The sequence below is a fragment of the Equus quagga genome, chromosome 8, assembly GCF_021613505.1.
Source record: "Equus quagga isolate Etosha38 chromosome 8, UCLA_HA_Equagga_1.0, whole genome shotgun sequence".
NCBI classification, from domain to species: Eukaryota; Metazoa; Chordata; class Mammalia; order Perissodactyla; family Equidae; genus Equus; species Equus quagga.
Window position 1 is genome coordinate 34174761 of NC_060274.1, and position 25841 is coordinate 34200601.

Consider the following 25841-nt stretch of genomic DNA (forward strand, 5'->3'; position numbering starts at 1 on the left):
TGCCCTATGGGAATATCTGTCATCCTTGACACAGACAATGTAGAGAAATCATTTGATTTTGTTGCTAGTGGTCTTTAGAACTACTATTATAAGTCAAAAGAATGGGAAAAAGAAATAAAAGTATAAGTCTACAAAGATAAACTAACATAAAGTGAGAAATTATCAGGTCAAACGGTGGTAAAACATACAGCAAGGATGCACAATGCTAATGGTCCTGGAGTGCTGCCTGGGAAGTAAGCAATAGCTAAGGTATTCTGAGAGGCTTAATGTGCATTCTGTGGAGGGGAGGCCTGGGGCAGGGGGTTGGGCGGGGGGAGGGTAGACGGGTGAGAGAGCTGATGTGAGGAAACAGAAAAACAAACCAAACAGAAACAAAACAAAAATTCATCTGAGATGAGTCAACGAAAACTAAGAAATTATTCAGTAACTACTGTATTCTAAGTTGTCAACTTCCAGATAAACATGAAACTATAATTTTAAATGTACATCAACTAGCAATATTAAAAAGTAGCCTTTAAAAACAAAGATTCTCACATTTATCAATTTAAATCCTGGCTTCAAATAACCAGATAAAAATTGATGTAAGAAGCAATTTCCTCACAGAGGGACACCTCTTACAAAAAAGTAAAATCTTACCCATCTTTAATATTCTATTGGTCCAATTTGACCACCTACCTTCCTTTCCTTTCATCACTTTCCTTAAGGTGACTACACCACAAAGCAATAATTCATAATTTGTACTTGTCACTGTGGTCTATTTAAAACATATTAGAAAAGCACATTAAAAACTATTTCTGAATGTTAACTTATTTCCAACAAACATTTTTAAAATTCATTAAGCAAACCAACAGATTATGCTTCATCAAAACATGAAACCAATACCACCATTTCAGAGAATGACCATGCTCTTAAACACAAGCGCTATGTTCTTTTTCTTAATGCACTGCTGGGATGCAGCACGTACATGTAATGACAATTACCTGTGCTTACACCACAAATGTAATCAAAGAGCTGATGGACTGGCTTCTGAGTAAGTTCAACTAATTTTCGTAGTGTCTGAAGAGCAACCACACCCCTGTAGAAAAGACAGAGGGCAAAATGAGGATTCCCGCTTCAAGCAAAGTTAAGTTACTGAATGAGACAATCCTGCAAACTGCTCTTCTAGCTTATATGCTAACACGAAAATAAATAATATAAATTAGCATCAGTAAAAACTGCCTAAGTTTTGGGGATCACTTCCAAAAATCCAATATCTAAATAATGGTATAAACCTGTGTTATGGCAGCACATTTTTAAACGTATACTAGTATTTCTTTAAATAAGACTACAGAGGGGCCAGCCTCATGGTGCAGTGGTTAAGTTTGGCATGCTCTGCTTTGCCAGCCCAGGTTCACAGGCTCAGATCCTGGGGGCAGACCATTAAACCACTCATCAGCCGCCCTGTGGCAGTGACCCACATACAAAATAGATGAACGCTGGCACAGATATTAGCTCAGGGTGAATCTTCCTCAGCAAAAAAAATAAATAAATAAAAAGACTACAAGGATCTACAAGGATACACCAATATAAGATATGTTCTTTTTTTAAAGATTTTATTTTTTTCCTTTTTCTCCCCAAAGCCCCCTGGTACATAGTTGTATATTCTTTGTTGTGGGTCCTTCTAGTTGTGGCATGTGGGATGCTGCCTCAGCGTGGTTTGATGAGCAGTGCCATGTCTGCGCCCAGGATTCGAACCAACGAAACACTGGGCCACCTGCAGCGCAGTGCGTGAGCTTAACCACTCGGCCACGGGGCCAGCCCCCTAAGATATGTTCTTAAACACCTCAACTGTGGAAGATACTTAAAACCTCCGCTCACCAGTTTTGGAATGCCATATATTGGTTTCTTCTCTTACCGATGTAGTTGGTCCCCTAAGCTTCTATACATTTTGTTTTACATATTTCACTAGTCATATTTTTAACGTTTATTTTATTTATTCATTTTTTAAAACTCAATGACCTTAGTACAATGTACTAAGCATGTAAGGATGTATTAATTTATGCTGCTGACTTTGGTCATTTCTGGATCCTTGCCAAGGCAGCAAACGGCTTCATAATGAATGTGAAAGATGAAATAGTCTAGGAGGTGTAGGCCAATTCAGTGTATGTGTAACACATGGACAACTCTTAACATTGGGAGAATATATAGAAACAACGAAATGTTCTAATCACAATACAAGGTGTGGGGCAGAGAAGTCCTGGAACACAGCAGCAGTCAGGCACCACAAAATAAAATTTAGAGTGTCAAATTGTGCTTTCATGCTGCTAACAGGAAATCACTAGAAAATACCATAAGATTAAAGTAGAAAACCAAAGATGTTGAGTTTTTTTTAATTGCAAGAAGTAATGTGGATTTGAAGAGACACGATGGCTTATAAGAGAGATACATTATGAATTCAATGTGAGACATGAAGAATTAGAGAAAATGCCAGATAAAATATATTTAACAACGTAACCTCTATTATCTAATAAAAGGGAAATAAAACATGCACATATATTCACACAGAAAAAAAATTCGAAGAAAGAAATCAAAATATTAAAAATAATCTTGGAATTGTGAGCTCTAATTTTTGTTTTTTTCTTTATATTTTTCTTTTTTTCCCCTCCCAAGTTTTACTTGTACAATCAAGAAGAAAACTATTTAAAAATGCTATATTTATAAATTAATTCAGGATAAATTTAAAAATAAATATACTTGCCAGGTTGATTCTATACACCTAACACTGTACTAGGCTCTCTCATACAAAAGAAATAAAAGCTATGGGTTCTTTGTCTCATAAGCCCTCATCTCTTACTCCTTTCAACATAAATTTCCCATTCTGGCTGCTTTCTCATATTCCCCTAAACCAAGGTTTCTCAACAGCAGCACCACTGACATTTTGGGCCAGATAATTCCTTGTTGTAGGGGGCTATCCAATGCCTTACAGGATATTTAGCAGCAACTGTCCTCTTCTCAGTGGATGCAAGTGGGAGTCCCCAAGTTGTGACCAGCAAAAATGTCTGCAGACACTGACAAATGTTCTCTGGGGGCAAAAGTGCCTCCAGTGGAGAATCACTGATCTAAACCCACCTGCACCCTACCCACCTCCAGGTCTCCCCAAGTATCTGCACTCCGACTTCCTCCCTGTATGACTAACAGAACCCGTATCCTATAAAACCAAACACTTATGGTCACAAACCTCTTTTCAGCATGCCTCCTTCACTTGAAATAGATATTTGAATGCCTTTTAAGGTTCTTTCAGATCTCTACTCAAATGTTACTCCATCAGAAAGTCATAGTCACGATAACTCTTTAAAACAGCACTGTTCCTCTCCATCCCTTTACTTTGCTTTACTTTTCTTCATAGCACCCATTCCTACTCATTAACATATTTTTGTTTTCCTATTTGTCGTCTCTTCCTTCTCTAGAATGCAGCCACCACAAAGGCTTGGATTTTGTGTGTTTTGTTTAGAGTTACCCCAAGATCTAAATCAGTGTTTAGAACATAGTAGGCATTCAGTCAAAACTTGTTAGTGGATTCAAGGAACGAACCATCCCTCCCAACTCCCCTGAACTTAATGGCAGAGAGGACTGGCTTCTTTCTGCTTCTCAGTGAAATTCCTTACTCATTAACTGCCATTTTACCTGCTTCTCATCACTTGGAACCAATGCTATGAACCAGAATGATTCTCTCGAATTCACTGCCACTTTATCTATCACATGAATGACATTCACCTTCTTGGATTATTTCACTTCCCTCAGAAACATCCAAAAGATCTTCTAAGACTCTTCTCTCCTCAACCAATTCTATCTTCTTCTGTCAACCGAGCACTTCTACATGGCTGTGTGAAACCTTACACTCAATACGTCCAAAACAGAAGTGTCTTTCTCAATACCAGTCACCTCCTCCCCCGTCCCTGCAATTCTGTCCCAGTCATCCACACAGTTTACGCTTAAGAGTGATCTTGACCTATTTCTACCATATCCAGTCCTCCTCCTTTTTTCAAAATTTTCTTGCATATATTTCCTTCCTCCTGCTTCCCACTGCCACCAGCTGGTTAGTATTTTATTGTCCTCTGCCAGATTATTAAATAGCCACCTTCTCTCATCACTCACTCCTTCCTTCAAACTGGTGTCAAAATTTAAAAGACCTGGCTGACACACAGGACTGCAGAATTTAACAAAAAGACAGAGGTGGTACTTGAACATACAGAAGAGCGATTGGCAAGGCAGGTATTCCAGAGAGTGAAATCAGAGAGGTAAATTAAAGCTAAGAACAAGAGGCAGAGCATGTACTATGAATCTAAGAGGTAAGAGCAGAGATGGCAGGCAACCCGAACCCAAGCTAGAAAGTATGGGGAGAATGGTTCATAAACCAAGCTGAAGAATCTACCCAACAAGTAGTAAGGAACTAGACAAACTACGACAGGATAAGAAGCATGGATGGATTGCCAGTAGCAAGAATGGAGCTTGACGGTGAGCTAAGAATGCACTAAATATTTCCTGCGTGGCACCAGAATTGGCACCTGCAAGAGAAGATATAGGGACTCAGCAAGTTATTGATATGGACTCCTTTTACAACTGTCACTTTATTAAGTGACTAGTTGACTGATACATATGGGTAAGAAAAATATAATTTAAAAAAGCTAACATAAAACATTGCCAAGATTTTCAGATCATGATAAACTGTCCTCAACTACAAAAAATATCTGAAAAGACCAAACTAAAATATAAATATTAGGACAAATTGAAATAAGAGGAAATTCAAGTATATGTTAAGGAAGCATTTAGACTGATAAAGTAATAAATTAAGAAAAACTATTTTATGTTTTATTTAAAAAATCTGATTTTAGGCCCAGCCCCAGTGGTCCAGTGGTTAAGTTTGGCGCGCTCCACTTCAGCAGCCCAGGTTCGTTTCCCTATAACATCATCTGTCAGCGGCCATGCTGAGGTGGCGGCTCACATACAAAAAGAAGAAGATTGGCAACGGATGTGAGCTCAGGGTGAATCTTCCTCAGAAAAAAATAACTAAAAAAATTTGATTTTATAATGATATAATTCCACGAAATCAGTTTAAAAAATTCCTAAGGCTGAACTGGATCCATAGTCTTAAAAAATCATTTTTTTGCCTTACCTTGTTCCTCCACCATCAATTGCGAGAATTCGGATTCCTCTTCCTTTCACTGGATCTACATAGCCGATTAAAGCCAAAATTTCTCTGACTGCAGCCTGAAGAGTTTCATCCTTAATTTGTCGCAATCGTAACAAACACGGAATAATTTTTTCCTAAAGTGAGAGAAAAGATATTTTGTTGCTTCTGTCAAATCAAGATTGAAAACATATGATTATTTTTAACACATGTAGATCATCACGCATAATCAAAGTTGAAGTGTTTACTACTTTCTCAGTAATCTTAAATAATAGATTAGTTTTTGACATCTTGGTCAATATTTAGAATATATATTTGTCCTAGTATCCAGGTCAAAAATTAACCTCTATCCAAGTATTTTCTTTGAAAGGTACAATGCTTAACAATTAGAGAAAATATAATTTGCTTTGCACAAATTTACAAAGTATTAATTGATATAACAAAAGGTTAACATTATAAATTTTATATAAAATTTTGTCCAAATCCTAAAGAAAATGAAACTGCTTCACAGTAATTACTGGAAATTAAACTTGTTATTAAAAGAAAAAGAATAAACCATCTGTGTACACTGCAGATGGGGTACAAGGAGAGCTCACAGCAAAATACGGACAAATGTTAATTAATAAGTAAAACTAAGGTAGAAGGCAAAAGCTGACCATTACAACTGAAGAACTAGTTTAGACAAACCTAGGACTTCAAGATACGAAGCATTCAACTTCACACTGTTAATCAGAGGCAAGAACTTAAACCCTAGGGTTCTATGTCGAGTTTACTGAAGATTCTCCAGGTTCTGTGCACAGAAGCATCTTATCTGGTCAGTACCCCAGGTTTAAGGGAATAGTTGAGTGGCAGCTATACTTGTGCTGTGTAACCTTCAGTAAATCAAATAAGTTCCCAATGTATCATTCATTTTGTTTCTTTTTTATGATAAGTCAAATCTCAAATACTATTGTTCTAAATTCTTTTTCCTTTTTTTGTTCCCTGGCTAGTGTTAAGCTCCAAGCCCACTAGAGGAACCTGGACAAAGGTGGAGACGGAAACATAAATTTTCATTTCTGGTTAGGATAGAATAGTCTCTTTCCAAGAACAATTGGAGAAGTTTGAAAAAATACAGAAGAAATGCCATCTGTTTAAAAGCATCAGAGCAGAGCCAGCTCCGTGGCCAAGTGGTTAAGTTCGTGCACTCTGCTGCAGCGGCCCAGGGTTTTGCTGGTTCAGATCCTGGGGGCAGACATGGCACCGCTCGTCAGGCCACGTTGAGGTGGTGTCCCACATGCCACAACTAGAAGGACCTGCAACTAAGATATTCAACTATGTTTACCAGGGAGGATTTGGGGAGATAAAGCAGAAAAAAAAAAAAAAGATTGGCAACAGTTGTTAGCTCAGGTGCCAATCTTTAAAAAATAAAATAAAATAAAATAAATAAAAGCATTAGAGCTGCTGACACACTCAGGATATGAGGGGGCTAAGAATCTGGAGAGGGTGGGGCTGGCCCGGTGGTGCAGCAGTTAAGTGTGCATGTCTCGCTTCTCCGTGGCCCGGGGTTAGCCGGTTCGGATCCCAGGTACAGACATGGCACCAGTTGGCAAGCCAGGCTGTGGGAGGCATCCCACATATAAAGTAGAGGAAGGTGGGCACGGATGTTAGCTCAGGGCCAGTCCTCCTCAGTAAAGAGAGGAGGTTTGGCAGCAGTTAGTTCAGGGCTAATCTTCCTCAAAAAAAAAAAAAAAGAATCTGGAGAGGAGATAATTGCTAGGAAGTGGGCTCATAAACTATAGCTTTTCCTCCCTTGAGGCACTGGCTGATTTGGGGGAGAAACAAAGAATTGAGAAAAGCATCATTCCATTTATATAACACGCAAAAAGGGGCACAACTAATCTACACTGCCAGAAATCAGGGGAACTCGTCAATTCTTTTGGAGACAGTGACTAGCAGGGGGCATAAAGGTGCTTTTGGAGTGCTAGTAACATTCTATTTCTTATACTGGGTGCTGGTTATACAGATGTGTTCAACTTCTGAAAATTCATGGAGCTGTATACTTATGATATGTATGCTTTTCTGTATATGATATCTTTATAAAAAGTTAAAAGACACATGAATCAGCTCAGAGGGGCCCCTACAAGTCAAAGTTGAGACAAATTTCACCATTTAGAAAAAAGAGAGGTGAAAAAAAGATTACAGAAATGCAATTTATGAAAAACTATGAGTTCATAATGATAGTAAAAAAAAAAAGGATGCCAAAAATTCATGTCACCATTGAGGTAGCTTTTAAAGCAACACTTTACTTTGAAAACCGATGGCTATGTAGAAAGAAATTAAGCATTTCTCTTGCTTTTCCTGTCAAATTGGTCTTTGAGAGTAACCGAATAGCTTTAGTTGGTGAAGGAAAGCTCTACGCTTACAGAAGAACATCAATGAGAAATTTATCATTCCAGAACCTTAATGAAAAGATTAGCTCTGGAAACAGGCTGACAGTTGATGGGATAATGGTTCTAGACTAACTGTCCAACAACAAGATCAGACTGTCATTTCCCTAATCTAGTGGTCAACCTTAGCATTACTAATGGTTGATTCAGCCAATTATATATCTTCTGATACGATGCAATATGAGGCACATGACATCATCTACAATGCTGTAAAAAGAAAATGTTTAACACAAACAGGCCTTTACATTTAAATTCCAGTGTTCAGGAAATAAAAAAGGAAAGAGGAATACATCAAATAACACCAATGAGGAGGAAGCCAGATAAATCCAGAAAGCAAGCCACTCTACAAGATAGCCAGTCTGGTCTCTTCAATTAGTCAGCTTTGAAGATGTGGGTAAGAAAGGACTAGGCCACACTATAAATGACTTAGAGAAAATAACCAGGTGAAATGTACGGTCTAGACTGGACCCTCAATTGGATCCAATCAGTTATATAGAGAACATTTTCAAAATGGGTATAGGATGAGATAAAAATTTACAAAAAACAGGTTACAAAACAGTACATACAGAATGACTTTATTTTGGGGAAGATATATATATATCTCTATATATATCATATATAGATATATATATATCAGACAATTTCTGGAGGAATACCCTGGAAGACATTACTAATGTTCACCAATATCCAGTTTGCTTCCCCTTCTAAGCACACAAAGTATTTCTCAGGCCAACGTAACTGGGCAGGACAAGTAAGTCGTGAGGAGAAGAAACCTGTGACACTTTCTGTTGAAACATTCTCTCACCTGCTACAGCAATTATGGAGAGGGCCTCACACTGAGATTTAGGGAACAAGATCAAAGCAGCCACCACAAGAAGGTTCACTGTCCTGGAAAGTCACCCAAACCCACAGGCGACTTTGCATGAGTGACAAACTTCTCTGTTAAGCCACTGAGATTTTGGTATTGTTTGTTATGAAAGCTTAACTGAGCTTAATCTGACTAACACAAACAGACACTAATACATTACAATGGCAATCTCAGGCTAGTAGAAATATGTCATTTTTATTTTCGCTTTTCTTTTTTTCTAATTTTCTACAATGTCCACATGCTGCTCTTTTTTTTTAAATAATAAAAAGTTACTTGTTTATTTAAAAAAATAGTGAAAGGAGACTACCTTCACAACCAACAATGAAAACAATCATCAAAGGCAATTTCCTAGATGCAGCTGTCACAAATCAGCACACAAAATACACATAAACGAAAGAGACCAGCTTCTTTTAGGGCACTAGATATCAAAGACAACTCCCTAGGCGTGGCCACCATAAAAATGGTACTCACAGAAAAAAGTAAAACTCATGTAGATGTTTTATAACAAACAACTGTTAACATTTTTAAAAAGCTCAATTCTTGCCAATAATGAAAAATTTAGTTGGGAAAGTTCACATAAGAGCGTACATGCTAACATATCATAAGCAATTATCAAGTTCATTGTTTTTGAGAGGCTTATTATTTAGTGGAAGGCTGAGACCTTTCTTCAGGCTATCTAGATTTTCCTTCATAACTGATCTAAATATACATTCCTATATCACAATTCTCCTTGGTATTGCAGAGTCCTTAGGTTTGTGGGATCAGTTATGCAAAATAAGAAAGTCCTCAACGTTTGTATTAGCAAGACTATTCATAATAGACTAAAACTGAAAACTACCCAGAAAGCCATCAATAGTACAATCAATAAACAGTGATAAATTCATACCATGGAACACAAAAGCACTAAGAAAGAATGATCTACAACTACCCACAACAATGTGAATGATTCCTCCTCATTGAGTGTTGAGTGGAAGAAGCCAATCATCATAATTTATATAATATACAAAAACAGGTAAAACTAGCCTGTGTTTCCTTTTTTGGGAGATTCAGACTCAAAGACAGCACAAGGGAAGCTTCTGAAGTGCTGGGAAATTCTGTTCTTGAGCTGGGTGCTGGTTACATGCATGTGTTCAATTTGTGAAAATTCATTGAACTTTATACCTAAAACTGCATATGTATTATAATTCAATAAAACATTTTTAAAACGTTCGTTAAAGTATGCAATTCTATTTTAGGTCTCTGCTTTCAGTATATCATTGAAATGTTAAATGGACTTAAAAGCATATCTATATTTGGAAAATTTATCTTTTAGGTAAGAAATCACACATATATGAAATATAATCCAAAATTTTATGAACATGAAATTATAAAGTTTAACTATTATAATGAATGAATTACACAACATAAAACTACAGAAGGGTACATTATCTAAAGACAGGTAATTTTTCAGCAAGATGGTTGTCAAAAGTGGAATAAACGTGAACTAAGTTAATGTACAATTTTCTGAATGGCAAGTTTAAAATAAGCACTAAAAGCTCTCTAATCAAATGCTAACATCATCTATATTCATTATATGATATTTTCAAATTATTCATTAAATATTACAAATACTTGTAGTACAGATGTAAAGAGACACAACCACATCGATCATATTTTATGGTATTTCTGTCAAAGTAGTCTCTTTAAATGGCTCTAAAATATCTTCCCTATTTTAAATATGAAAAAACAGAGGCAAAACAAACCTAATTGTTTTATTAACATGATCACCAATTCAATTATCGATAAGGTCATTAAAATTTTTCCTTTCAAATACAAAAGATCATGAAATAAAAATTAGCAATAGTTTTGCTTATGAATTACATGTCCTGTCTTCAAAGAGTAATACCATAGTATAAATATCTACATTGAATTTAAGAAAAACTTGGCAGCTACAAGGCAATTCAACTGATATACTGAGATTTAGCTTCTATTTTAAAATGTTTAATCTCAAAGCATAGATACTAGTACTAATAGCATAATTTATATCATAGAATAAAAGGGAGCATTTAACATAATGTATATCATAGAATAAATGGGGCAATTACTGACTATATAACAGATTACATGTATGATAAAAATATTTACATAAAAAAATGAAAGGCATTGTCTTCTCCATTTTAGAAGGTTCATTATTATTTTTATTCCAAGACAAAACCAGATTAAATAAATCAGAATTACCTTGACAGCTACTCCTTTTCCTTCTGGAAATTCTAGAAGATGAAAGGTCAGTTCTTCAACCCTATTAATGCAGAGCTTTGGGTCAGTTGTTCTTCTCAATGCCTGAACTAATGCCCGGGTTCTGTTATCAATACTCACTCTTGCAATAATCTACAACGGCATATAAAAATGTATGTATTAGAATATGAAATTACTCTAGTAATACTAACAAATGATTAAAGCTTCTTAGGTCCCATTAGGAAATGAAACTTATAAATCTGACGAAAATTAAACCTTAAAACCACACTGAATAACTTGCCTTTTCCCGCTGAAGAGACAAACGCTTTTTCTCCTCTGCATTTTTGTCTTTGCTGACAGCCTGCTCAGCTTTCCCAGCCTCTTCCTGTTCTTCTGACTGACTCTTGGAATTGTACTTTAACTTGGGGACGAGTCCACCAATATAACCACCTACTAAAGCTTGTACACCTTCAGTGGGACGAGAAAGAAAGTTAGCAATACTCTGTTTAGCAGAAACTGGAAGAACCTCAGGTGTCCCACTGGGACTTGAGGGCTTGTCCACAGTATGTAAAGAAGATTCTGAGTCTTGCTTCTCATCAGTCAGGACACCAGAATCTGGAGAACTGGATTTCTCGTCTTCAAGTTCTGAGTTGTCCTGGAAATGTTTATTTTCCTTTTTTTGAGACATTTTCTCCTCACGTTTGAAGTATGAATTAATATGATTTGATAAGAAGTAGAATGACTCTCCAAATTTTGTGGTTATACTAGTTGAGTAATGAAAAAGGCTTTGTTTATCTATATCTTTATCTTTATCTATAATGTGACTTTTCTTTTCTGGAAACGAACTCTTTTCTTCTGATTTGTCACTATATCTTTTCAAAGATTTAATGGCTTGTCGAACATTTTTCTGTTTTAACCAGACACTATCTGATACTTTTCTTAATATTCGAGAACTTGGCTTAAATTGAGCTAAACATGAGATCATTTCATTCTGCTTACCAAAAAGAGCCTTTGAAACAGAGTTCAAAGTACTTTTAATACGGGACATACGAATGCTCACTTTTGTAAGTCCCCTGGGAGCAGAGGTGCTAAGTTTCAAAATTCCAATATGTACACCATGGTCGCTAGGAGAGTAACAGTGCTTGCTGCAAGAGTGTGCTTCACTTTTGGTCCATTTACATCTTACTTTGCTTGTGTGAAAGGCTCTTTGCAGACTGATGTGGCTTATGCTCCAGTAATGTTCAGGTGAGCACAAGAAATGCAGTTGCTTGCTCCTTTGCTTCCCACAAAGACTTCTTGCATTACTAAGGAGGTAAATATATATATCTACAGTCAAATTAATAGACATAACTTAAAACGCATTTATTTTCTATATGTTATGACTCTCACGTCAGTCCTCAATGCTTCATTTAAGAAATGCCATAATTCATGGTCTTACCTGAAACGGGAGGAAAAAAAAATTAGAATTCAAGGTAAAATTGAAATTGGGCATAAGACAAAATACATTACTACTTGAACTAAACTGAGCAACCTGTCTCAAAAGAAGATAGAATAATACGTTTCCATTATGGCTGATATAGATTTGAAGTTTTAAGTTAATAGAAAATAATTCACCTTGCAGTACAGAACTCAGTGAAAAGAAAGTGAGTAGCAGGATGTCTCATGAGAAGTAATTTAGGGAAGCTACCCAACAGATGAGTTTTCCTACAACACATAACCGAACATCCATTTTAGATACTATGCTGTTTTTCTTCCTCATTGTTAAAGCCTTGACTAGTTTATATAACACCAGACTTGAAGTTCTTTGAAGACAAGAGTCAGGTCTTATACTTCATTCACTGCAAACCATTTATAGAATATTTAATCTACATTAAACATGGTGCTAGATGCGGAAACCACAAAGACAAACGGATACTGAGGAACTTTCAGTCCTAGAGCTGGAGAGAGCCACGTAAAGATTTCACTATCTTCTAGTAATACGTATTTATTAAATCAAGGAAGTCAATTGGTAAAAATGTAAATGATTGATAATATCTAGTATTGATAATGGGCTGGGGAAATGGGACACAGATGGTTAATTGACAGTATCTAATGAAATTTTAAATGCTATCTATCAAAATTTTAAAGGTACATATTCTTTGATCAGCAATTCCACCATTAAGAATTTATCCTACAGAAATACTTGCAAAAGAGTGCTAGGGTATATACACACATTCCCTGCCTCACCGCTTGAAATAACAAAACACTGAAAAACAATGCTAAATGCCTTCTAGCAAAGGATGGTTAAATAAATTATGGTTCATACACACAATGGAAGAAGTTACCACATAATATTATGTAGCAATTAAAATAGCAGAACTGGGTGATCTGCATATATTGCCATATCCTTCATACACAGCACAGAGAAAAAGGCAAGCTGCAATGCTATATGCACTAGACACCCATGAAGAGACAGAGATGTTGAAATGCAGATATCATATGATAAAAGAAAACAAAAACTATATGTGCAGTTTAAATCTTTGGCTACACACACACATATACAGAAAAAGAGACAAAGGGATTCTGAAAGGATAAGAACCAGTTTATTTTTTACTGTGAACTGAGGAGTGGGATCAAGGAGAATGAGGAAAAGAGCTTTTACTTTTATTTTTGTCTTGTGAATTACTTACAATGAGCAGGTATTACTTTTGTAATTAGAGAAAGCAAACAATTTAAAGCACTTTAACAGATGGTGCCATGTTAATGGAAGACACAAAGTGAGAGCAGACATCCGGGTAAGTCCAAAAAAAGATGCTAAAAACTGGGCAAAGTTAAAAAGGAAATCATCACAGGGAAAAGATGAGAGGGGAAGGCGAGAAATCTAAATCATGGAAAAAAATAGACACAAGTAAACACAAAAAGAGCAAAAATTGCAAGTAGTCTAGTTTTCCTCCAGGACCTGGAAAGAATAATAAGGGAAAGGTAGAAAATAATATTGTAAAGATAGTTTGGGCCAGATTATGAAGGGTCTTGTAAATCTTGTCAAGGAAATTAAAACTCAAACTCATCAATAAAATATTTTAAGCAAAGGAATGACATTAGAAAGATGATTCCAGCAGATCACTGACAGAATGGAGCAATGGGACAAGCCTGAGAAAGACAGAAACCTAGAACCTATTGTGGCTGTCCAGAAGAGGAGAGTCTGAACCAAAATCTCTCTAAACTGCATGTGCACCTATTATTTTCAAATATCGGATTGTACAGAGGAGAGGAGAGAAAAGAAACAAACATATCTGTCTTCCTGGCTCTTCTGAACTCCTCAGGACTTGCAGTCAACTTAACAAGCTGAATTAACATAAAAGCACCACAATCCCCAACACAGAAATACTTGATGAAATACAATTAAAGTACTTGTGGATAAAGAGCCACGCTCAAAACCAATAACGGACTCCTACAACTCAACAAAAAATCAAATAACACATTAAAAAATGGGCAAAGGACTTGACTAGACATTTCTCCAAAGATGATACACAAATGGCAAAAAAGCATATGAAAAAGATGCTCAACATCACTGATCTTTAGAAAAATGCAAATCAAAACCAAATGAGGTATCACCTCACACTCATCAGGATGGCTATTATCAAAAAAATAGAAAATAAGTGTTGACAGAGATGTGGAGAAGTTGGAACCCTTCAGCACTGTTGGTGGGACTGTAAAATGGTGTAGGCAAAGAGTACGGTGGTTCCTCAAAATATTAAAAATAGAACTACCATATGATCCAGCAATCCTCCTTCTGGGTATACATCCAAAGGAATTGAAGAGTTATTTCCACACTTGTGTTCACAGCAGCACTATTCACAAGAGCAGAGGTGGAAACAACCCAAATGTCCAAGACAGATGAACAAACAACATGTGGTATATACACACAATGGAGTATTATGCAGCCTTAAAAAGGAGGGAAATCCTGTCACATGCTACAACATGGATGAACCTTAAGGACCTTAAGTGACATAAGCCAGGCAGCATAGTCAATGCATAGATATAGAAAGTAGAATGGTGGTTACAAGAGGCTGGGGGAATGGGGCAAAGGAAAACTGTTGTTTAATGGGTACAGAGTTTCAGTTCCGCAAAATGAAGAAGTACTGGAGATCTGTTTCACAACAATGTAAAGGTACTTAATGCTACTAAACTATACAATTAAAAAAGGTTAAGACGGTAAATTTTATGTTTTCTACCACAACAACAACAACAAAAAAACCAACACAACAGTGGGAAATGCACAGTTGAAGAGGAGTCACAGGCCTGGATCTGCAGTCACATTGCCTTGCTGGTGCAGACACCAAGCAAACGGAAACTAGTTAGCGTGGTAAAGCCCAACGGGCCTCGGCAGAGTCAACTCTACTGCCATGTAAGGACTCTTCCAAAGCTTAGGGCAAGTGGGACTCCCGCTCTAAGCAACCACCACTGAAGATTAACTCACAAAGGTTACAAAACCAGCAAGGCAATGAACCCTCACCTCCAGTGCCAGCAAATATAGCCAACAGAAAAATGTGTAACCAAGGTTTAGAAATAACAGGAAAAAATTAAGTAGGTTTAAAATGTTCAATGTTATAACAGAGGGAACAAAAATAAAGAGGCAAAAATAAAAACTTCCCAGTGAACAGGAAGAGCAAAATTTTAGAAATGATAACTCCAGCTACATGCTAGTTAGTAGACACACCTATAATATAATGACAAAGAATGGCTGAAAATAAAGGAGTGGGCAAAATGATATGCCAGGCCCACACCAAACAAAAGAAAACAAAGGCACTTTAAGGCAAATTTAAGGCAAAAGCACTAGATAAGGATTAAAAAAGGACAGTATATAATAGTAAAAGGAATAATTTATTTACTTAGTAAACTTCAGGAAGTCTTCTAGGCCTTGGAGAACAAGACACTCTATTAGCAAATAAACAAATAACTAATATAATGTATACTATGAGTCAAAAAGCGTCATGAAGAAAAACAAAGTGGAGGTTAGGGAGGAAGGGCACAAGAGTGCTATTTTAGTCGAAGCGGTCAGGAGAAGAACTGAGTTGACATTTTACTGGAGACCTGAATGAAGTGAGGAAGCAAAGTATTAAAAGTATCTGGGGAAAAAGCCTTCAAGGCGGAGGAAAAAGCAACCAAGACTTTGGAGGCAGGAATGAGCTTTATCTATTCAGGAACATCAAGAAGAACAAGGTGGGTGAAGGCAAGTAAGAAATGGGAACAACGGTAGAGACGGGCCCAAGAGTCAAGCAGAAGCCAGAGCTACATAGGCCTACACTGCGGTAAGGAGTCTGCACTGTTTCTTTCCAACAAGATATAACCCTCAAGACCAATTATGAATACATCTATCAACCTGGCATTGAAATACAGAATATAAAGCCAAAAAAAGGGGAAAAAATTACAAGACTAGACAATTTCGTGATCCTAATATTTTAATACACCTCTCTAGAAACTAATATTGTCAAACAAGAATTACTAAATATAGAGAGCTGCCAACAAAATCAACAAGCTTAATTTAACTGCTCCCAAATCATAACACTAGTAAATGTAGAGTTTTGAGAGTAAACTCAGGTGGAACAAAAGTTAGATTGGAGAAAGATGAAGAGAAGAATGTAAACTGGGAGGCGCCATCATCTGCTGAGAAAGAGCAGAGAAGACTAGATGACCTGTTTATAGGGTAGTATAAACACAGTGGAGGCATAGACAGAACAGCGAGGCTTAGACCAACCACTAGGGAATGGAATTAAATTTTAACTAGAGGAAATAACGGAATTGCTAGGCAGAGGCTCAGCTGAGGATGGAAAGAACGAACGTATAGAGGACTTCACTCACTCACTCAATAATGCAAGCATAAGGTGACAAAAGTTTGAATTAAGGTAACTACTATAATGGAGAAGAGGGTTACTTTGAGCCATACTTTGAAAATGGGGAAACAACAAAACGCAGGATTTGGTGACAGGGAAGAATGGGGTCAGGAGAGGGAGGTGTCAAGATAACTTAAGCATTCCTAATCAGAGACACAGGGAGAATGCCGTTTGAGAATATGAGGTAACCGGAAAGGGGGCCAATCTAATATGAAAGAAAAATCTCTTGGATTCACAGGATGAAGCAACAGTCAAATGAAGATATATTATAGGAATATAGGCTGTGGATATCTGTTTGGAGTTGTCAGTACAGTCACAGCTGCAACCATAAGACTGGATTTACCCAAGAAAGGTTTCCAGTAATAATTCTTGAGCATTTTGTGATCACAGAACCTGATAAAAGCTCCTCTTCCTTAAAAAAATGCTTATTTGCATATATACACTTTCTTTTCCAGGACATTTCCCATTCATGGGCCTATTAAAATAGTCCTTGGGTTTCAAATTTTAAAACTCTGGTTTAGAGAGATGAACAAGAGTAAAGCCTTGACTGCCATCCAGAGTTAGGAAGAGAAAGTCTTCCAAGGAAACAGAAAAGCTCAGGAGAAAAGCGACCCTGAAAAGATCAGGGCAATGGAAACCAATACAAGAGCGAGTTCTAAAAAGTAGCGGATAATGAACAAAGTAAATATAAGACCCTAGAGTGAAAGATTAGGATTAAGACGCGACGGGACAGGAAGGTGTCTCGGGCTAAGAGTTCTAACTCTGACCTTTACACACACATATCTTCCACAAGTGAGGCAACAGGTACTCTTCAGCACAATTTCTCTGCCATCACTGAGCCAAAAAACAACTCGAAGGACAAGCTGCACTTTATCCACTTCGCATGTGAAGCAAGTAAATGTATAAACTAGTGAAACTGATCCTTTCGTTCAACATCACTCGTTAAAAGGACATTGTTTTCAAGACTTTAATTCAGATCTGATATAGAAATAGAAAAAACGAGATCAACATTCAAAAAGTTTGATTAACAAAAATCATGAAATAAGAACATGTCCTGACATTGAAAGCACAACTAATGTGCACAAGCAACTAAACAAAATAACTACAATGGGTTTGAAACAACTGCCTTATAAGAGGCATAAACTCAGTTCACAGTTTAATATACTTTTTAAAAATTGTCGGATTTTTAAATTCTTAATATTTCACTGTTTTAACAACAGCATTTTCTCGATACAGTGACACACAATCTTGTCATTCTTGAAATCTCAACAACTAGGATTGTAGAACCAGGATGCAATTGTTACTGGAAGCAAAAACACTATTTTAAACAGGATTCTATGATAGTCCCTTATGCCACGTCTCTTCTAGGGTTTTCCTAAGAGTCACCACTTTCCTTTAAAGCTGTCATTGTCTTAGGCGCAGAACCAGGTTCCTCCCAGCATGATGATAAAATGACAACGACGGGAAGCACTGCAATACAGTGATTCATAAAACCTCATCTTTTCCAAAGCACACACCTGAATCCGCTCAGGCAACAGCAGCCAGAGAAAGAGTTAAAGGTGGGTGGGGTTAAAAAGACATCGCTGATGAATGAAAACACTGAGCCGCAGAATCATCCGGGGCACACTGACAGTCGAGAATGATGGAGCCTAGGGTAACTGCTGGGACAGTCCCCAGAGAACTGCTGGAGAACGCACAGCCCAGGGAAGCCAGACTCAGGATAACGCGGCTGGGAGTCGCGGGGCAGGGACAGCCAGCGCGGGGCGGGACCAGAGAAACCAAAACAGTGTGCGCGCCCGGGCCGGCGAAACCCACCCGGAGGCCCGGACCCGCCGGCTCCTCCCGGGGCCCGGGCGCCTTCTGGAGCCTTGGTCAGGGACGTCCTCGAGGCCGGGCGTCTCCCCGCCCTCGTCCTCTGGAAGTGTCCTCTGAGGGGAGGTAAGAAGACCCGGAGGGCCGGACAAGCGCTCAGGGCGACCAGGCTGCCCCCTTCCCTGGCCTATCGTCCCGCCTCTGTCCCCCAGCGGCCACTTACCGGGATGCAGGCCGCAACGACTTGGGCGGCGGTGGCGAGGCGCCTCTCCCGGGCGCCGACGTCCACTGGGGCCGGTCAGCATCAGCTGAGCTTCCAACACAAACAGGACCAGCCGGCGGGGCGCCCTCCCGCCCCAGCTCCGTCCCGCCCCAGCGGAAGTGACGCACGCGGCGCGTCTACCCGCCGCCCCAGAGGCTCTCCGCTCGCTCAAGCCTCGGCCTCCAGCTCAGTCGCAGCTCCGTTTCCCCCCGGGCATGCGCAATAGAGCAAGACTGAGCGCGAGGCGGGGCGTGCGTGCGTGCGTGCACACGCCTGCGTGAGCCCGGGCAGGAAGCGGGTTGGTGGCGGCTGGGAGGTCTTTGCTCCGTGGGCTTGGTCGCGCGCCTCCATCCCCTGTCATCTAAACGGATCCTCCCATCCACGTCCGTGAAGGTCCTGTCCGCGCTGGCGCCGGCCCTCGGAGCTGTGGGCTGCTGCCGGGGTGGAGCAGCGTGGGCCGGGGCCGCGCCCTCTCTGCTGTCACCTTTCTTGGGCATGGCCTCTGGACTAAATAGCGCTGAAAAGCGCTGTCACGTCTACTATTGTTGCATACACTGCATGTTGCATGTTAGCCTGCGAAGTTGGCATATACTGCCCCACAAAGAGTCTCACACTTAACGCTTAGATTTTTCGAATTCTGACACCTTATGCATATCAGGTAACCGCAGATGTGGCCCACCGCCGGGTTTTGCACATCGATGAGCTAAGAATGGTTTGTGCTTTCCCAACGGTGACAAATATAAAGAGGATATTTTGAGACACATGACAATGACATGAAATTCAAATTTCAGCGTCTGGGAAAAAAATTTTTACTAGAACACAGCCATTCCCATTCTTTTATATGTCAAGCAGCTTTTATGCTACAACAGCAAATTTGAGTAGTTGCAACAGCTTCCTTCAATTAAGTCAAGGTTAGGAAACGTAGAAAAGAAGTCTTTACTAGACCTCAACCTCAAAAAATACCAAGACTGTCGGACTCTTTCTCTCTCTTGGCTCCCATCTCACTCAAGGCTGTTATTGCTTTAGCCTCTTCTAAGACTTTTATAGACTTCTTGCAAAGTCTTTAAGGAAGGAATTATATGAGCTGCCAAACATAGTGGGTGTTAGACTGCTACCATTTCCTTTTTTTTAATTAAGGGGAGGAAGCCAGCTTGCTAGGGTCTTGGGGCAAAAATGGCTGTATTGTGTATGTGATAATGCATGATAAACCTCTGCGGTGCATTATTATTTAGCTATACGATAGATAAGAGATGGTGTGCACAAATTAAGAGGCATATGGGAGTAACTTTAGTTCTGGAGAAAAGTTTCTTCCCATTGTTAAAGAAAAAATTGTTCTTAACACTTATTAAAATGATAAGGAAGACTTTATTGAGGATTATTGCGGTGGGTGTCAAGACTGTCGCAACAGGGGAGAGAGATTAGGGTCAACCGTGAATAGAACAAAGAGAGCTGAAGATGTATAGCCAATGAGCAGAGTGAGAGGGGTCAGTGGGTGGAAAATTGCTAAGAGGGGACATCAAGGGTAGGAGTGATTCTTGTTAAGGTGACTTAGGATTCTTGCTGAACACAGACCGGTGTGATCAGATATCAAGGGTGAGTGAGGAGGACTTTGATCAGATAATCCAGGGTGATCAGATATCAGGGGTGGGAGATTCTCTCTAAACTGACTTAGCCGGATTTTTGCTAAAACTGGACTTGACAGGCCAAAGACAGGGCCCAGACAGACAGCAATCCTACACAAGAAGAGGGCTCAGAGAAACCTAATTAAAGTTTGGCCAAGGAGAAAGTGTTTGTCACCATCCATTCCCCCCTTATTTTCCTTTATTCCCTGATTTAGTCAGACTTTATCAAATGTCTAGATTTACTGCTCATGTCAGAAATTTCAGGGCCAGCCCCATGGCCGAGTGGTTAAGTTCGCACGCTCTGCTTCAGGGGCCCAGGCTTTCACCAGTTTGGATCCTGGGTGCGGACATGGCACTGCTCGTCAGGCCATGCTGAGCTGGTGTCCCACGTAGCACAAGCAGAAGGACCTACAACTAGAATATACAACTATGTGCTGGAGGGCTTTGGGGAAAAGAAGAAGGAAAAGAAAAAAAAAAAGAAGATTGGCAGCAGTTGTTATCTCAGGTGCCGATCTTTAAAAAAAAAAAAAAAGAAATTTTCAGATAACTCTCAAGTCCTCTTTCTCCTTTTTTGCCCTTCCCTTCCCTCCCTTGTCTACCCCCGTACCTTTAACAGTTGTGAAGTCTGATGATTCTTACTGCAAAATCTCTTGAATCTTTCCACTGTTCTACAGTGTCATTTCCACTGTTGGTTTAGGTTTTCGTCCCTGCAACTCAGTCTTATCTAAACTGGTTTTCCAGCCTATGATTGCCCTCCGACTCAGAGCTTTTCTCTTCTGTGCAGCCAAGGTAATCTTTCTAAAGTGCAAGTCCAACCATGTATTTTCCCTGATTTAAAGTGTTTGCTGGCGCTTCATCTCCACATAGTAAAATGGATGCCCTGTTAGGTTCTGGCCCTGCCAACCTTCCAGCCTTAATTTCACCACTTGCTCCTTGCTCTGTACCCTCCAGTCACTCCTATAGTTCCCCAAATACCTGTGTCTTCTTATTATTCAGAGCCTTTGCTCATGCCTCCTTCAAAACAAGGAAAGCCTACAAAACTAAACATACTCTTACCATACGATCCAGCAATCATGCTTCTTGGTATTTACCCAAAGGAGTTGGAAACTTGTGTCCATAGAAAAACCTGCACACACGTTTATAGCAGCTTTATTCATAATTGCCAAAACTTGGAAGCAACCAAGATGTCCTTCAGCAGGTGAATGGATAAGCAAATTGTGTTACATCCAGACAATGGATTATTCAGCACTTAAAAGAAATGAGCTTCAAGCCGTGAAAAGAAGTGGAGGAAACTTAAATGCCTATTACTAAGTGAAAGAACCCAGTCTGAAAAGTCCACATACTGTATCGTTCCAACTATATGACATTCTGTAAAAGATAAAACTATGGAGACAGTAAAAAGGTCAGTGGTTGCTAGAAGTTGGGATGGGGAGTAGGGGCGGGATGTGTAGCCTGAGCACAGAGGATTTTTAAAGCATTGAAAATACTCTATTATACTATAATCATGGATACGTGTCATTATACATCTGTCTAAACCCATAGGATATACAACACCTAGAGTGAACCCTAAGGTAAACTGTGGACTTTGGATGATAGCGGTGTGTCAATCTACGTTCATTAATTGTAACAAATGTGTCACTCTGGCGGGGGATGTTGAAAATGGAGGAGGCTATGTACGTGTGGGGGCAGAGAGTATATGGGAAATCTCTGTACCTTCCTCTCAATTTTGCTGTGAACTAAAGACGTCTCTAAAAAATTGTCTTTAAAAAGAAAATTAAAAAAAAAAAAGGAAAGCTTTATCTTACTACTTCATAGAGCAAATCATTCCTTCCATTTGTGCTTGCTTTTCCTAGTGCCTTGGCTGCACAGTACTGTAGTTTATTCATTGATATGCCTGTGGATTTCCTTTAGGCAGAGAGTGCAACGTAGCCATACTTGTACCTTCTGGACATAGCACAAATACTCAGCAAAGAGACTCTCTCAAATTCTATATTATTGAAGTGATTTTTAATTTTATTCAGATTACTAGTTAATAAGTTAATAAAGAAAAAGAAAATCCATTCATGATTCTTTTGATGTTAGAAAAGTTTTAAGAGAAAAGAGAACTTCAAACCAAATAAATTTAGTAGTGTGCAAAATAGATTATCTCGTGTTTTTAATAGCAGACTAAGAATATTTAATAACCTTTAGGAAAACATCGTACTTTGACTAGTGTTAAATACAGTAACTGTTCAACCCTATATTCTGCTGCTGCTAGAAAAAATAGACATCCACACTGCTCCTGTGTCACTTACTTGCTGTTCTCATTCCATTTAGAAGGTTTAAGATTATCTATTTTAGATCTGTCCCTTCTCTAAATCCATAATCAGCCCTTCTTTCTGTTAACTATTAAGGTCTGGCTCATAATACCTCTTCAAAGAACTTCTGGTCTCTTTTATTGTTCAAACAAAACTTAGTGCTGTAGCCAAAATACATTTAGCCGTATAGCTGTAAGATATTTCTCCAATCACCCAAGTGAGGAATATGACGTAAAATGATTCTGGAAGAATAGTTGCTGTGGTAGGCAGAATAACGGCCCCCTAAAAAATATCCATGCCCTAATCCTTTGTGCCTGTGAATATGTTATGTTACATGGCAAAAGGGACTTTGCAGATATAATTAAGGGAAGAGATTTTAAGAAAGGGAAGATGTCTGGATTATACAAGTGGGCCCAATCTAATCACATGAGCCCTTAAAAGCAGAGAACTTTCTCAGGCTGGTGGCAGTAGAGATGTGGCAGACGGGAAGTAGGAGAGAGTCACACAGGTGGTAGCGGTGGCAGGGAGAAGCGGGGGACAATTTGACGGGGAATACAAGTGGCTTTAAAGAGCTAAGAGATGCTCCTGGCTGACAGCCAGCGAGGAAATGGAGACCTCAGCCCTACAGCTGCAAGGAACTGAATTATGCCAACAACCTAAATGACCTTTAAAAGCGTTTTCTTCCCCGTGAGCCTCCAGGTAAAAGCCAAGGCCAGCTGACATCTTGATTTTGGCCTTGTGAGACCAGGAGCAGAGGAACCAGTCAACCCTACCTGGACTTCTGACCTCCAGAAGTGTGATGTAATAAATTTGAGTTGTTTTAAGTCACTAAATATGTGATATTTTGTTTCAGCAGCAGTAGAAAATTAATACAATTACCTTTATGTAATTTGAGGACATGAAGGCAAAGACTTTGTCTGTTCTGATCCTTAGCATCTAGGCCTGGCATTTTATAGACAGAGTAAATGTTTGATGAGTGCCTCTTGAATGAATTAGATTCATTGATTCAACAGTTATTCACTGAGTGCCTATCATGTGTCTAAATGCCCAGCTATTTAGTAAAAAAATGGAAAAGCCTTCATGGAACTCATGGTATAAATTTAGGTAATTATACTACTAAAGTGGAAAGAGCACTAAGAGAGATATGCACCGGATATACAAGAGCTCGGAGCAGGAATACCCGGCTCAGCATGTGGAGTTAGGAAAGGCTTACTTAGGGAGGGGACCTCTGAGCTGAGTCTTAAAAGATGAAGTTGTTAACAAGGCAGATGGCAGTAGTGGAGGTGGTAAAGGTGTGGAGAGAAGGGAGAGCGCTTGACAGAGAGACTAGACCTTGTGATCAAAGGCAATGAGACAAGAAACACAGTTGTTGAGTGCTTGCCATGACACATGAAAGGAGTTATGGTCTTTTCCATTTGCTGGTCCTGGAAATGTGATATAAGAGTTGGGTGAGAGCTGAGGCTGAGCTTGGACTTGATCTTCTAGATAATCAGAGTCATTGTCAGATTGTAAGGCAAGAGTAATATGCTCAGATTTGAGTCTTAAGTAGGTTCCTTTTGGCATCATGAGAAGGCAAGATTGGAAGGTGATGAGGAGCCCTGTTGTTATCTTCTGTTGTTTTCCTGCTTAATTATTAGTAAAATCATTCTTTCTTCACCCCAAAAATTACCTTCATGAGTTTGCCTGTCTATATCTACATTCCAGAACTCTCTCTGAGGCTTGAGTCAGTTATCCAGCTTCCTGCTGGGACATCCCCAGAGGAGCTAAACCAGTTGTATAAGGTAATTTTCTGGGTGAAGAAAGAATAGTTTTATTAATAGACAAGTTATATCCCAGATTTTAGCATAAGAGTAACACACAAAAAATTAAAATCTTAAGGACACACATAATTATATTTTCTTAAACTTGCTTTTGAATGTGAGTTACATTTTACTTTTTACCTGACACTTTTGTAGGTTATTCCTTGCCTTTATACTCATTTGTAGGAATCTTATCCAGTTAAAAATTCAGCAAAAATCTCAAAATGCCCTAATATTGAATTTTATTGTCAATTTCTTGGAGGCAAGTATCAATGTTTGTGTTGCTTCGCTTCAGAGTTAAGACAGGACTGGAGTCCTAGCCTTACCATTTACTGATTGTGATACCTTGGGCAAATAACTTCTGCAAGCCTCTCTTTTCTCATCAGTAGAAGTTCTCAGAATCCCAATTCAATCGCCTAAGGGCATTATGATTTATGACCAGAGGGTGAGATACTGTGCTTGGACAACATGGTCAGGCTACCTCAGACTCCTCAACAGTGCCCTAAGATTTTCGGTCTTTCAAGAAAACAGTAGCTTCCACAGAACCACAGAATTTGTCTTGGGAGAAATGTATTTCCCAGAAGAAGGAGAAGAATGCAGGGCAGAAAAAGAAAAAGGCTGGACAACACAGCAAGCAGATGAACATCTTGAGAAGAGGAAAAGATTGTCTAAAAAGAATGGGAAATAGTTCTCTCCAGGATTTAGTTAATGCTTAGATATGTGAGTCACAGACGCTAGAGTAGGCAAAACAAGCCCATATGTAATTGAAATACTCAGAAACTATGATGCACCTTACAAATCCCCAAAAAGAAGGAAGTGAAACAGTTCAAGAGAACCACAGTGTGTGAGTCAAGAGGTCATCTGATGTCATCAAGGAAGCACAAATGGAAAAGCTTCCTTATTTTTTCAAGCAATCATGTACAATGCCAGGAATTTGGCAGCATGGGGAAGGAGATGCTTTGTTTGCTAATATGCCAACCAGTATAACTCAAATTAATGGTTTTGAATTAATCAGAGTGTAGGACAAAATTCATAAACAAGTAAAATAGCCCCAAAAATGTGATGTGCGATAGGAAGAGGCGAGGGGCACGCCACTCTGATAAGCTTCCATAACACTAATTACTCGACAGAAGCCGTATAAGGATACTGATGTTGCCTTTTTCCTCCTCCTCCTTTGACATTACAGAAGTAATTTAAACTTCATGATATATTTGCTATATAAATATAAAGAGAAATAAAGAGAAGTAAAGCCTGACTCCAACCTCCTTGAAAAATACCATTTTAAATATTTTCGAACTTCTTAACAATTTTAAAAGTTGAAAAAAAACACATTTTATACTATTTTCTGTATTTTAAAGAACTGCTTCTCCAAATAACAGCAACAAAAATAAGACTAGTACCACTATATAGGTGTGACAATATAGTCTCTATGGGTCATTATATTTACAGATTATTTTTTTTACCGGTACCAAAATTTCTTGGCTTTGCTTTATGCCCAGTA

At 38.8% G+C, this 25841-nt stretch overlaps 1 protein-coding gene across 5 annotated transcripts in view; it reads right to left on the reverse strand.

The window, feature by feature from the left end:
* PNPLA8 (patatin like phospholipase domain containing 8) overlaps nt 1-18733 on the reverse strand; it is a 42824-nt gene extending 24091 nt beyond the window's left edge. For 4 of the 5 annotated variants that reach the window (XM_046669826.1, XM_046669830.1, XM_046669827.1 and 1 more), the window contains exons 1-5: nt 18584-18733; nt 10977-12113; nt 10679-10828; nt 5153-5304; nt 981-1075 (exon numbers count right to left, since the gene is read on the reverse strand). In XM_046669826.1, the coding sequence (XP_046525782.1) occupies nt 981-1075; nt 5153-5304; nt 10679-10828; nt 10977-12023 (1444 nt within the window). In that variant the 5' untranslated portion in view covers nt 12024-12113; nt 18584-18733. The remainder of the gene's footprint in view (nt 1-980; nt 1076-5152; nt 5305-10678; nt 10829-10976; nt 12114-18583) is intronic. The other variant, XM_046669831.1, reaches the window with a different exon arrangement.
* Between the last annotated feature and the right edge of the window lie 7108 nt (nt 18734-25841).